General features: G+C 42.8%; 1 protein-coding gene across 2 annotated transcripts in view; it reads right to left on the bottom strand.

Moving 5' to 3' along the window:
* The window catches only part of LOC121616014 (receptor tyrosine-protein kinase erbB-4-like), a 306,370-nt gene that overhangs the window by 19,961 nt on the left and 272,105 nt on the right, over window positions 1-14,304 (bottom strand). For both annotated transcript variants that reach the window (XM_041950597.1, XM_041950598.1), the window contains exon 21: window positions 1,299-1,454. In XM_041950597.1, coding sequence (XP_041806531.1) covers window positions 1,299-1,454 — 156 coding nt within the window. The remainder of the gene's footprint in view (window positions 1-1,298; window positions 1,455-14,304) is intronic.

Below are 14,304 nucleotides of genomic sequence, written 5' to 3'. Positions count from 1 at the left end.
CATGATTCATCTGTTGGTGAGATGTTGACACACAAAAGCACGTTAGAAAGAAGAGAGGTATGACAGAATGAAGGAAAACAAGGTTCAATGAAAGAGAACTACACACACACACACACACAAAGCTCCAGCTGTATTGGAAGAAGGTGGGGCAAATGGCAGGACGGTCTGGGAGGCAGCTTAACACTGTGATTAGATTTGAAGGCCAATTCTATTGATTACAGTGATGGAGGCTGAGGGGAGGGGGATGTCGAAGGTTAGAGTGTGTCTGCCTTTCTCTCGGTGGAGGGGATAATACCAGAGTGCTCAGCGTTGACGCAAACCATGATGGACACACTAGAGAGGGGGGCGAGAGAGGATCAAACAGGCTAGACGAGAGGGTTTGAAAACAAAACACAAAAGACGAGAAGGATGAAGACAGATTTGAAGAGGCCAGAAGCCCATGTACAGGGAGCTCCAAGGACATATTCGTTTACCACATTTATAGGGTTTAGAGATCTCCATTCCCCAAAAGTAAATAAAACGGTCCAGTGGAGCAGAAAAGTATCTCACTGACTCCGCTAAAACTGTCCTTTCGAGATGGGCTAAGTTCCTCCCTCAGGATATAAAACCCTAATTAATGTTAATGTCTGTTGTTGTCTTTTACAACATGTCAATGGTATGGTCCAAAATAGTAACTCAATAATATTGTATCTCAATGAGCCTCGGAATCCAAACACATCAAACGGCGGATAGTAAAAGCGGATAACAAGGTCACTCAAATGATAATAGAGTACTTATTAGTATAGTACAAATTAAAGGCATAATAATGACATGGAAACAATATTAAAACATTTTACTAACAGTATTTTTAATTGCCTAACACAACATGCTATTTCAATATTTGATACCACTTTGATATCACTCTTATGTGTGTTTGTTCAGTGTAAGGTAGCTGGTTAGCTTAGCTTAGACCGGAAAACAGGTGGAAACAGCTCACCTGGCTCTGTCTGAAGGCAACAAAAACCATCAATCAGCACCTCTAAAGCTCACTATTTAACAGTTACATCTCCTTTGTCTAATCCAAACAGCATTTAATCTGTGTTAAAATGACAGTGAGTAACTCTCCTCAAGGAAGCCAAAGTGCATTTCCCTAAATTAGATTTAGAATTACATCAGGGGCTCATTCTACCCTCCACAGTCTTGCACAGCACAGTGTAGGACTCAAAGATGGCAAATGTTGACACACGTTTGTTTATTTATGCGATTATTTGTCTGATAGTGTAAATTCCCTGTGCCACAGAGTTGATGACTGGATTTACCTTTCCCCCATCGGCATTATATTCCTTCTCGTTGACATCCAGCAGGCGAGCCAGGCCAAAGTCAGTGATCTTGATGTGGTTGGGAGACTTGACCAGGACATTTCGGGCTGCCAGATCCCTGTGAACCAGCCTGCGCTCCTCCAGATACATCATCCCCTGAAACACACACACACACACACACACACAGAAATTATTTTCTGTTGCGTTCAATTAAACAGTCCACCAATCTGCAGGCATGAGCGTGCACTGGTATGCAGGAAGAGGCATAAACACACACGTGCAAGCGTGACTCCTGTTCAACATCACCATCCGTCTTCATCATCATCATCGCTATCATCACAACCGCCATCAAGACCGCATTAGAATTTTTATAATTATTAGTATCATCATCATTACCAGCACATTGTTATTTTTATGGTTATAATTCACATCTATCAACAACTAGACTGTGGAAAAGCCCTCTTTATTGCCAAATGCTTGGCGATGTAATAAGAGCAGCACCCATAAGCACCAACCCAGAGGCAGGTTTTTATTAAAACGCAAAGGAGTCAAACATTTCATTCAGTGCATTTAACAATTAAGAAACCACCTCTCTGCTCTTTCTCCCTGCCCATACTTTAATTAATTATGATTATCTGCCTTGAACAAAGGCAAATACATCTTCTCTGACACTCTCAGGTAGGCAGATGAGGTTTCCATGTGATAAAACCACAAGAATTCTTTCTTTCTTTTGGTAAAAAAGTATAGAAAACCCATCAAAACCACTTGACCATGCTGTCAAACATGGACAGCAACTGAGACAGGCAATGTTAGCCAATAAGAGGGGCTGTTACTAATCAATGCAAATGTTCAAATAAAAGATATTTACTAAGAAGAAAAGTATTTTCTACCTGCAGCATCAATCTTAAAGTCTGTCAGCTGTTGAAAACCATAACGGACCCACACACACACACACACACACACACACACACACACATTTTAAAGTGGGAATTTGCATCACCACAAAAGCAGGTAGAAAGTCTAAGATAAAGTCTAAGACAAAATGCCAAGTCGTCAAGCCAGAAAAGAGCAGCTCTGTATAGTTGTGTAAACGATTGTCAGAAGTGCAATTTGTGCACAGTGTGCATCACTGTGAGAGGAGGACCTGAAGAGAGAGAAAGATTGTATCTGAACAGAAAGAAAGATGGGGGACTATTTCAAATTGGACGAGCAATAACAGAAGCTACTTTGTTTGAAGTGGCGAGAGCACAGAAAAACAAGGCCTTATTTCAAACCAAAACAAATTGGATTTAGCTGGAATGAATGGAGGGGTGGACGGAGGAGGAGGAGGGAGGAGGGGGCGTGGGGATAGGTGGGGTTGAGTGGCGGCAGTCTAAGAGGTGAGATTACATTGGTAAGGCTATAATCACACTGCCTCATTTGGCTCCCTCCCAGGAGAGAACATGCGGTTCCAGCACACACCTGCACAAACGCACATGTTCCTGCAGCCATGCAACTCACATGGAGGTGCACCTGCGTGTGTGTGTGTGTCTGTGTGTGTGACGGAAAGAAGTTGAGCAAATAACTGAGGAAAAGATCACCCATGTTGAGCTGGTAGGGAGTTAAAAAAATGAGAATGATGCCCACACTTATTCATTCAGAATACGTGGTGGATATGGTGGACTTGGCCTCTCCAGTGCTCAGACTTCCTGTTAAGTTCTAGCCTGATAATGAGCCTGAACTGCTGTTTCATTTCACTCCATTATTTAGCCTGACATCATGTTTGAGATGCCTGTCTGATTGGATGGATGGATGGACAAAGATCCTGTTACAATACGCCACGGGCCACCAAGAAGACGGTGGTGTCAGGGATGTTGTGATTTTACTGACGGTAAACTACATTTGGCAGTTTCATCCACTCTTCAGTTCACCCTACGTCATGACTGATAGATCAGATGATGAGCAGCAGTGAAAGGCTTCACTGAAGAAGAGGATTTTCCTTTTGCGTGTTTGTTTTCTGCATTCCTGTTTATTACTTTGACACCGAACTAACTGCTGAGCAATGCTGTTTTTAAATCATTTCAGAGAGCTGCAGTGCCAGACAGCGTGAAGCTCTGAAGTGCCACCTATGATTCATGGCATCAGGAGACCAGACACTCTCTCACTGGTAGCAAACAGTCTGATGTTCAAGCAGCCAGTAATTGACTTTTCTAACCGCATTTCCGCTGTGTTTTTAGGAATAGCATCGCTGGCCCAGGGCTCGGTAAGCTCTTGTGAGCCAAATGTTAGCTCGGCTGCTAACCATTGCTGCCAACTTGGCAACATGTTACCAGATTTAAAAACTCTTGGCAGCTGTACTTGAATGACTAATGAAAATTCTTCTACTTTTTTCAAACCACAACACAACAATGAGTATGTGTTAATTGGCAAAACGTTTGATGATAAACACACAGTATGAGTTATGCACATCTTTGCTCCTCACACGTCTAATCCAAAGAGGGCTCATCCCATAAACTGCTTTACACAATCTTGCAAATATTCATACGTAAATAAGTTCAGGACCTCACCTGCACACTTTGTGAGCAGCCAATACCTGATCGCCTATGAAAAACAGCTAATACTGATGTCGATGTAGCTGCAGCGTTAGCTGATGTTCAAAGTCAAAGGACTCTAACGTCGACAAAGATGAAGCTGATCAGCTTCAAAACACACTGAGTGATGATGTGTGATGAGCTCTTTCCTCCCTCCAGTGTTTTGTCCAGCTCTCGCAAGCATGCATTTTTTTTTTCTGCTCAGCTTGATATACAGAGAGGGTGAAATTGGTAAGATTATATTTTGGGATCTGAGGTATCCCACGGTGCTCACACATCATCAAACCTATGTGTGTGTGCATGTCACGGTATACACTGCCAGCTTTCTGACAGATTCTTATTTGTACATAAATCGTGCCCGGTAATCTCCTCAATTTTCGAGACAATTAAGCAGTGGAGGGAGAATGGATGGCTTGGCAACCCGTGAATTTTAATTTGCCAGCACAATGAGATTGAGAGGGGGAGGTAATGGAAGTGTGCAGAGTGGGAAGTGGCTGCAGACGTGCGTGAGGAACAAACTTTTTTTTCTTTTTCCACCCGGTTGCTCTCATTTACTGCCCTCCCATGTGGACACGATGAGAACATCTCACTGCCAGAGGTTTGTAATTGCAGCGAATCTGGACGCGACAGGCGGGGAGACGCCAGTTGCGGGAGCTGTGTTTCAGGTAAGCCTGCCACCAGGGAAAAAATCCACGGGCTTCAGGCGGACTCAGTTGTGATCGCACCTCCAGACATGAGCTGCTTTCCAATCAGTAGGGATCAGGCCTGCTCCCTAAAGCTCACACACGAAGGTTTACATGAAAAAGCAAGCAGAGGGAAAAAAAACTCAGCGCTGGGAGCAGAAATGTCAAGGCTTTGAATATAGAATAGAATTTCAGGTAAATAGAGTTATTACCAGTTTATCACAAAAACTCACGAGCAAGACTCCTTTTGGCACACTAAAAGAGACCAAACTTCACACCATGTTTGTATTTTTATGCATTAACCGAAGAGCGTGAGCCACATACTCACATACGAGCAGCTAGTGCAGTTAAAGTAAAAGAAAAAAAGTGGCTTCCATATCACCTTCAACGACGCCATCTTTGCTGTTCTTCTCTCTGATAAGCTGCTGCCCCTGCAGCGGGCGCAGACGTTACCGATGCCTGCTTGACTTCCTGTAGGTTTGTTTAGCGTAAGAAATACATGCAGAAAATCCCATTTGCAGAAGAAGCAGGGAAGGTGAGCGGGGCATATGAAGCGCTACAGGTCTGCACGCAGGACGATCAACCGCCGTCTCACCCGCCAAGAGAATTACTGCTCTCCCTGAAAACATTCTGACCTCCCTTCATGGTTATTTATGCTTATTTCACAGAGTCATACGGGCGAAACCTGAGTGGACGGGATTGTCCTCAGATGTGTTTCGCGAAGGCAAGTTTTTCTGGGGGGGGAGGGGAGTGGCAAAGGGTTGAGAAGATTAAATCAACAGGAGGAGAGCGAGGAGAGGTGAGGCGCCCATTTTTCACCGACTGGCACTTCCCACTGTTGTTTATTCTTGCGAGATAGGCACGCACACACACGGTCGCACACAGAGGAAGCTGTCAGGACACACAGGCAGCACACACATGCAGAAATCTATAATCAAGTGATTCATTCCGATTCAATGTGATTCAAGAGGAAACACTTCTAATGAGATTGAACATCCTACAGAGCTGTATAAACCCCTCGCCTGTCCTCTTTCTTTAGGGTGTGTGTGCGTGTGCGTGTGTTAGAGTGATTCACATTTTCATTATCTGGCATCCAGGATGAAACTGTTCTTTTATTAGCTTAAAAAATGGAAGGTTTATAACATTTGGAACTAAGGCCGGTTTAAGAATTTGTTAATGCGACGCACCGCTCTTTGTTCTGTTTGCCATAAATCTGACTGCTGCCTGGTGAGTAACGCGACCTGTTTTGACAGGGCGGGCTCTCCCACAGTGACGCCACGTGAATGCATCCTGAAAAAAGTGAGAGCACATCTTGCCTTCCTGGGTGCTTGTCTGTTCATAGCATTTATCCTCTAATCTTGCTTGTGCACGTTCCTCAGTCTGAGGCTTGCTCCTCTCGTGTGTATCAACAGTGACTCTGTCGCTTGTCGTCGTGCATTTCAAGCTGTTCTTAAAGAAAGAGTCTGACTTTATTTGGGTTATGTGAGAAGATCGATGCCACCCTTGTGCTTGCATTGAGTATAGAGCTACAGCCAGGAGCTGCTTAGCTTAGCTTAGCATAAAGACTGGAAGCAGGGGAACCCGAAGTTTAGATTTTTAACAGAAACAAATTCACAGGGTGTTCAGATGTCAGTCACCTACTGGTGTCCCCTCCCTGCCACACCCATGCTAATTCCTTGTCTCTAAGCAATATGCAATACTTTACTATAACAATAATGATACTGTATAATAACACTATCCTATATAATTAGGTTTTATCACCAAATCACAGTGAAATTCACTTTGATAGGCTTTTTTCTTATGGGATGTCAGCTATTGTGGGATACTGTACATCTCCTTTCAAGAGCAGGATACCAGACACATTAAGAAAAGGTAATCACTGTGAATGAGAGTAATTTTATTCTGAACACTAAGCACTCAGCAGCATGAGGGCATGACTCATCTGTGCTGTTTTTCTCTTTTGTTGTGCAGCCTCTTTGGCTCATTTCTGGAGGGCACAGAATGCTTGGTGACTGTCTATTTTGCGTTATCATATTGTGAGGAGCGACGCTGTTTTATTGGAGGCTGGTGACACCGGTGCAGCATCTGCTTGACGTAGTGCATGTTTAATGTATGGTTTGGATATAAAAAGATCCCAGTGGGCATGAGAGGAGGTGAATCACTGTTTAAGGAATGAGGTGAAACGAATCAGACCAACGTGGAGGAGAAACTCAGAGAAAAGGGTGGGGGGCGGTGGTGGCGGTGATAACACAATAATGATGAAAGCAGTAGGCTTTCATTTCATTTTGAGCTCCCATGTCAGAATGAATTTACAAAATGACATTAGGGGGCAGCTTGAATACGAACAATTTGTCTGAGCACAGACTGTGTTAGCCGTGTGTGAGGGGAGACCTTGTCCATATACATTTATTCTCTCTGATGAATGATTAATGCGGATTCCAGCGCCGTACCTGCAGCGTACAGGACGGTTAGTCCTTCTTACGTGAACACACACACAAACACTCTCATCAATTCAATTAATAAACAGGTTGCAAAAGACTTGTGCTGATTAATGTCTGCAACATTCAGGGAGGTTTTCAGCCACCCAGAAATTCAGGGATTCTTTTTGTATTGGATTGTGTGTTGGGGTGAATGCATTGTGCCGATCTGTTGTGTCTTCTTATTTATTTGTGTCTCTATTCAAACGATTTGTGGCCTCTGACAGAATCTAAATATTGTGAGAATGGACACTTTTCTGTATCTAAATCAAATCAATGCGTTGTGCCTGAAGGTGAAATAAAATCAGAACTTGTTGGACCAACCAGGCTCTGAGTAAATGTCTTTTCCTTGAAGTAAGCTGCTCAGATCTTGGCCTCAGCCCGAACAAGCTCCATCAATTCTAATCTCAGCAAAAACATTTCTAAATTACCTTGAATTAACAACCAAAAAAAGAAGAAAAAAAAAATATGTCAAGCTAACTATTTGATTAATGGAGCTGTTTGGCAGGAGAACTTATGCTGGGAGTAAACATTATACATTAACAGTACAGAACAGCCAAAAGTCAGATTTTTATGTTGTTTTATATCCCAACACGGCCAAAATATTGTTTAATTCCAGGAGCTTTACAGTACAAATTAAACCAACAAGCTTTATTCATTAAAACCAGCTATATATTTGCACACTAAAATAATAGAGCAACATTTTTCTACAATATTCTCTCCAGTTTGAATTACTGAGCTCACTCAGGACCACCCTCTCCAACTAATAATACAATTAAAAGGCATGAACAGCTGTGTGGCTGGTTAGTTCAACCCAGCCACCATTTGTTCTTTTTTTAAATCTCCCCCTCTTTGACTTGTACTTGAAATAAAAGCGTGAGAAAAAACTTGGTGTATGTGAAAATCTACTGATCTTAGTAGCATTTTTATGCACTTTTTGACATAAACAGAGACAATATATTTAATGTTTTAATTCATCAGCTTCATTGCTTTTTGTAAATATCTGCTTGTTCTGAATTTGATGCAGCAACATGTTTCAAACAAGTTGGGACAGGAGCAACTAAAGACTGGGAAAGTTGTGGAACGCTCCAAAAACTCCTGTTTGGCTCATTCCACAGGTAAACAGGTTGATTGGTAACAGGTGATAGCATCATGATCGGGTTTGAAAGGAGCATCCTGGAAAGGCTCAGTCGTTCACATGTGAGGATGGAGCGAGGTTCACCACTTTGTGAACACATGGTTATATTAAGGATGTTACTACATGAGCTCAGGAACACTGCATAAAACTGCTGTCAGGAAACACAAATAATACCTCTGTTACAGAGTGTAATGTTCAGAGATCACACAGAGGGAATGATCTGAGCCTCGAATGATCATGGACAACATAATCATATGTTGAAAAATATCAAATGCCATGAGCTGTTCGAAAAGGTTGTGTTTTACCTTGTGACAGCAGTATTCTATGTGCGAGATGAGGGCATGATTCCGAGGGAGGGCGGCTGTGTTTTTGCTGAAGAGCTGTCAAGCAGCCATCGCAGTAAATGGGCTTCAACCCCTTTCCTGTAACCGTCGCCGTGGCAGCTGAGCAGGGAATGACCTCACTTGGCCGCGGCAGCAGGAGTTAACAATCCTGCTGTCACAGAATTCATGTCTGCTGCTTCCAACTGAATAATCAAGTCGGAATTCAACCTAGGTTCAGCTCATGAATGTGATTAGATGGTCCGGGATCTGGCAGAAATTTGATATTGTGTCCAGTCAGAATTTTAAGAATTAAATTGTATTAATGTCTTTTCAATGCTAGAGAAATGAAGGAATGTGGACTCCTGGTCAGGTTGCATAATTTTACTTGCTTAAGGAAAAGAAGAAGAAATACAAATGACGGTTTGAGGGACTGAGGGAGTAACAAAGAACAAATCTCATCAACAAGCCACAAATAATCCCCAAAACATCTTTTTTGGGTTCTAAAAGGTATTTTAAGCATAGCTCTAACAGATAGTACAGTAAAGCACATATTAACTCAAGCCTATTAACCAGATTAAACACGTCTTTAATAGACTATGAGGAGAGAACATTTGTTCCATATTGTTCACATAACTTCGTTTTGAATAAGCAGAATTAATGTTCAAGTAAACGGTGGTTTTAACGAAGCAAAGCGAACAAAGAAAAACCTGAAACAATAAATGAGAGGGAGGCATCCAGAGGCCTTTGCTTGAGAGAAGGAGAGCTACGAGTTAAGCTAATATTTTCGAAGCCCCCCATCCAGCCGGCTCTTATGAATGAATGTATAAAGCGCATCCTTTGACCTCGCCGCCCACAGAAGGAGCCGCAGAGAGAAACGCTCAGGAGGAGAGAGGAATGAAGAACAATGGACGGCAATGCTAATAAATCCTACTTCAGGTGAGAATTTGATGTCAGATGCGGATTTCTTGTTTCCAGGTATCACATTTGTTGGCTTCAAAGCAAACAAATGAATCTGAGGAATTAATATAATGGCAATAATTAGGATCCATATGGATGCCAGTTATGGTCACTGGTGCAGAGGAATTCAAAGACACTGTCATACCAGCTGAAACTGAAGCTTGTACCGTATGAACACGTTAAACACAAAGCACTTCTTCTGATGTTTGATGCTGTATTTGGCTTCAAGGGAGTCAGAACGGTGTTGAGTTTGCTTTTATAGTTGCTTCCCCCTCTAAAGAACAAAAGAACATGTTTTTGTTTCAGTTAAGCTGCTTATTTTGTTTTTTATGTTTTACCTTTAGTTTTCCACTGAGACCAATGCTCCTTTTTATGAGGAGGAAGCAATACTGTGTGCTTTTACATGTTACTGCCGATTGTCATGTTTGGGTGAAGTTCTCGAGCTTCACCTAAAAGGTGAGTGAGAACGCTGTCCAGTGAAAGCCGGACTCGCCAGAGACGCCTTAATGTCTGCACGCCGCCAAACCCACCAGACCGTACCAAGAAAAATGAGTTTGCCTTTCTCAGCTGCATGTGCGGGTCATACATTTGTGGAAATTCGAAAGGTTAGAGCTGCCACACTGTCCTTTAAATTATGAGGCAATATTTGACAAACAGTTCTTTGTATTTTTCTTCAGTTTTGATGATGCCAAGCTTTTGGCTCGACTGTGACATGATCCCTTCCTGTTTGCATCAGAAACAAGCTTTTGCTGACACAGCAGTTCCAGCTACATAAGATACGTGCACTTATTAATATTCTTTTTTTCTGTGAAACTCTCTTTTCTGATATCTTTTAAATTTTCTTACATGTGCTGTCTCTTTCCTAGAGGTAATCTTACACTAAGGGGTTGTGTCTGTGTGTTTATATGATGCATAAGGTAGGGAGAATGCACACAGCAGAGGCTGGCAGAGGGATGACAGCAAATCATCAACATCTTTGGTCTGATGGGGTCTTAGAGATTTAGGTGAGGTTGGGAGAGGGATGGGATGTACAGAGTAACACAAGCAACTAGAGGACACAGCAAAAGTGGAGCAGCCGTGTCTATGGTCAGGGCAACGAAATACAAACACAGCAGAAGCACATCTGTCTTTCCCCTTGTTAATCGAATCAGGTCATACTGATAGGTCAAAAGGAAAGACGCAACAATGCTGCGGAAAGGGCACATTTCAGCAACTCTGTCGTCTCTGCAGGGGCATCAGTCCACTAAATTCTGAGTGAAGTCGCCGCATCTAGAAACCTCAAGGGTCATTTTCACTCGCGTATCACAGAGAGCAAGCAGGATCTACAGCAGCTGATTCAAAGTTCATGCAGGGCAACAGACGGACGAACAGTGTGCCATCCAGCAGCAATTTCTGGCAAAATAAAATCCCCTCAGTCTCACTGATATGCTGGGGGCTTGTTTTTAATGGCGATGCAAGAAAAGAAAAAAAAACATGGGTATCATATATGGGTACCAGCTTCCTAAATTGAAACTTTACTGCAGCTTTTAGCACTGAAATAAAACTCCCACAGCCAGCTCACAGGTTGACAGAAAGCTATTATTCGGTCAGTGTGACAAATTAAGAGATATATGTTACGACTCATCTGCTTAAAGGTAACACTTGGCCTGGAATGGATCCGCTGATATGATTTTAATTTTAGATAACGGTTGATTTTTGCTCTCTATTATAAAGATTGAGCACAACACAGCCGAGACGTATCTAAGCTGCGAGGTTTGGAGGGTTAACTCAATAAATCATATTAAATCCTTTATTTCTCTGCCTCGCTCCTTTTTGTCTCCATTTCTTGCTTTTGCACATGAACACTGGCTACCTATCTGTACTTCATTCATGCCAACTGTCTGTTTGCTTGTCTCTGCCTGTCTCACAGATAGAAGGTAGGGGCCCACACTGCACAGCGTTGCACACTTGGTCATCAATGACCCACATAGAAGATGGCTGTGAAACTGCAGGGACTGCCAGTTCCTGTGGCAAACACACACACATACACACACATACACACATACACACACACACACAGGTTGAATGCATGTTAGCAATACAAAGTGTTGTCGCTATGGGTCCTGATAGGACTGTTATATGGAGAGACAAAAGCAGAGAAAGACAGGTTAAAGGAGAGAAAAGTAAAGCCAGGAACAAAGAGAGGTGTGCGTGCATGTGTGACCCAGATTGCGCAATACGGCCTTGCTTCCTGTCAGTTTACCACAACACTCGCTGCTGCCACCCTGCCAGCATGCCGGTGCGCCAGGCCCCCACAGGCACCTTTGGGATCAGGTGGCAGATTGATAACACACGCCAGCAACATGACCTTGTCCTGGAAGGGCCCACTCAAGCTCAGCTATGAGGGCAACAGAGGCCAATGGGGTGAGTGGGAGTGGATGAAGAATGAGACACCAGATGGATATGTTAATGTACTTGGCATGGCCTAATCTGCTGCTATCCCTCTCTGTCTTGCTCTTTCTGTTTTCGAGTCCGCCTCTCTTTGCCAATAAGTACACACAGCAGAAAATGTCATTCTTAGAGTGTCATGATGTGATATACAGTGTGACTGGTCGGCCTCCATCAGCAGCCAAAGAGCTGCAGCCACATGATCACATTCCTGGCACAGACCCGCTTAATTTGCGTCCTCTTCAATTACAGTAGCCTGCAATTTGTACAAACAGGGAATCACAACAGACGGCGCTAAGCTCGCTCATTAGCGCAGAGATCCAACCTAATATCTGCTGAAGTAGTCACAAAATAACATGCTAAAGGCTGCAATGATAATCACAGGTGGTGCATTTGAATGAAAGCTTTTTACAGACATTCTCACTGTGTCGTAGGCTACACATGTGTGTCGTATGTATGTTTGTGCGTTTGCATTTAAAGCCCTACAATGAACACTTTGTTTCAATGAATGCTGGCCATGGTGCTATTGTATTCACTTGGTGTGCTACATGACAGCATGCAAGCAATCAAATAGAACAATTTGCAAATAACTACTTTTTCCTGATGTGCACATGTTATGATTACAGGCATTAAATAAAGTGCATGAAACAGATTTTTAATTTTTTTGTGCAAAGTACTAAAATGTCTCTCTGAAACGGTTTTGTTAATTAATTTGTTGACATGCTGTCTGAAAATGTTTACACCCTGATGGGAGTGTGTAACTGATTTGTGTGCATGGAAAAAGAAAATAACGAAAATAAGTGGGCATCTTATTTGCATGTAACAAGCCTGGAATTTATTTGACTGATGTAGCACAATTTGGTCATTTGCTCGTGTGTGTGTGGTCATGTATTACTCATGTTGTGGGGACACAGATCTGTTTACACGGGTACATTGTGGGGACTCGCTTTCCTCATAGGGGACAAAATGCATAGCATACAGTGTGGCAGCGTCTACCAACCACTCAAAGGCAATGATAACCTAAAAAGCTATTCAGAAAGGTAAACAGCAAAAAACAACCGCATCCGACCTCTCAAGGAGAGAAGCCGTTTTGCATTCAGCCAGCTGTAGTTTTGGTCCAACAGGAAAACGTGTTCAGATTCTCGCACTTGTCTCCTCCCCAGGACTGTTTATTGATTCTCGTCATCATAATCTCTATTTACTGTCTTATAATCACACGATCTGACGCTTCATTTTAACATGCTGCATGTCTGTTAGAAGGCGAAAACACTCCCACTGTCACAACTTCACTTCACAGGCTGAAGAAGTGCTGAGCTCCTGATATGTACGACTCGATGCTTCTGTATCTGCAGGAGGCACCGACTTAGCAGGATGTGTCAGACGTTATCAAGCTCTGTTGTGTGGTACACTGAAAGCGTGTGGGTGACAACTCGACTGACCTGATCGAAACCACAAAGATGGACAAACTGTGGCTAAAGCTGAGGCTGTTTGTAAAGCCACAGCGACAAGGCGAACTGAATTCAAGTCAAGCCGCTTGTTTTTCAGGTTATGCTCTTTGGGGATTGAGTCAGTCGGTGAAGCTTTGGAGTTTCTGCTCTTTGAGGTTTTCAGAGCTCTTGTTCGTGCACATTCAGAGAGTCAGGTAATGCTTGGTGCTCATATTTTTTCCATTCACTTCACCCTACACTTAATTAGGATGGATAAGTGAACACTCACAGGGTAGAAAGAGGGAGGAAAAGAGAAAGAGACAGAAGAAAGAAACAGAAAGAGTTTTCATGATAAGACCCTGGAATTTGAGGTTGGGTTTGGTTGAGCAGTTCTGCCTTCACAAAACATTTTGGTCCTGCCGTCAACGTTTAAGCCCACACGGTAAATGAAACGGTCCCTCCTGCTGGACATGCAGTATTTCCAATTAAAACAAACACATCTTGCATTATTCAGCAATATGAAAGATTAATATTTTCATTTCTTCAAATATTCATTCGATTTGACGCATGTCACAGTGTGTTCAGGCCAGCCTTAGAATAAGAATCTCCTCTCATCAGTGGCCTCTTTGTCCAAGGCAACAAATCACACACGGGACTTTATAATTGGGCCCTGTGAGTAATGCTGATTCCCAACAACATTTTGAATAATGAAGCGATTTAGCCGAACAGAGGGTACATGTGTTCCTGTACGAGCTGGGAGAAGCGTGTGACCCTTTGGCTTATGAAACTATTTCAAAGCTTGCTGCATTATCTCCGACAGTGCACGGTTGTCAATCTAACCCTAAGTGTTTGTCTTAATTCATGAGAACTTGACATTTCTGGGGAGAAATGGTGTTCTGCCAGCAGCAGCATGATTTCCTTTCTGTCCTTAATCACATTGGTACAGCTTGTGCTGTCTGGCATACGACAAACACGGTTATGAGTCAGTCGCTGACTCAGGTTGA

The sequence above is a fragment of the Chelmon rostratus genome, chromosome 13 (assembly GCF_017976325.1).
Source record: "Chelmon rostratus isolate fCheRos1 chromosome 13, fCheRos1.pri, whole genome shotgun sequence".
Lineage (NCBI taxonomy): Eukaryota > Metazoa > Chordata > Actinopteri > Chaetodontiformes > Chaetodontidae > Chelmon > Chelmon rostratus.
This window is presented reverse-complemented; position numbering and strand designations above follow the sequence as displayed.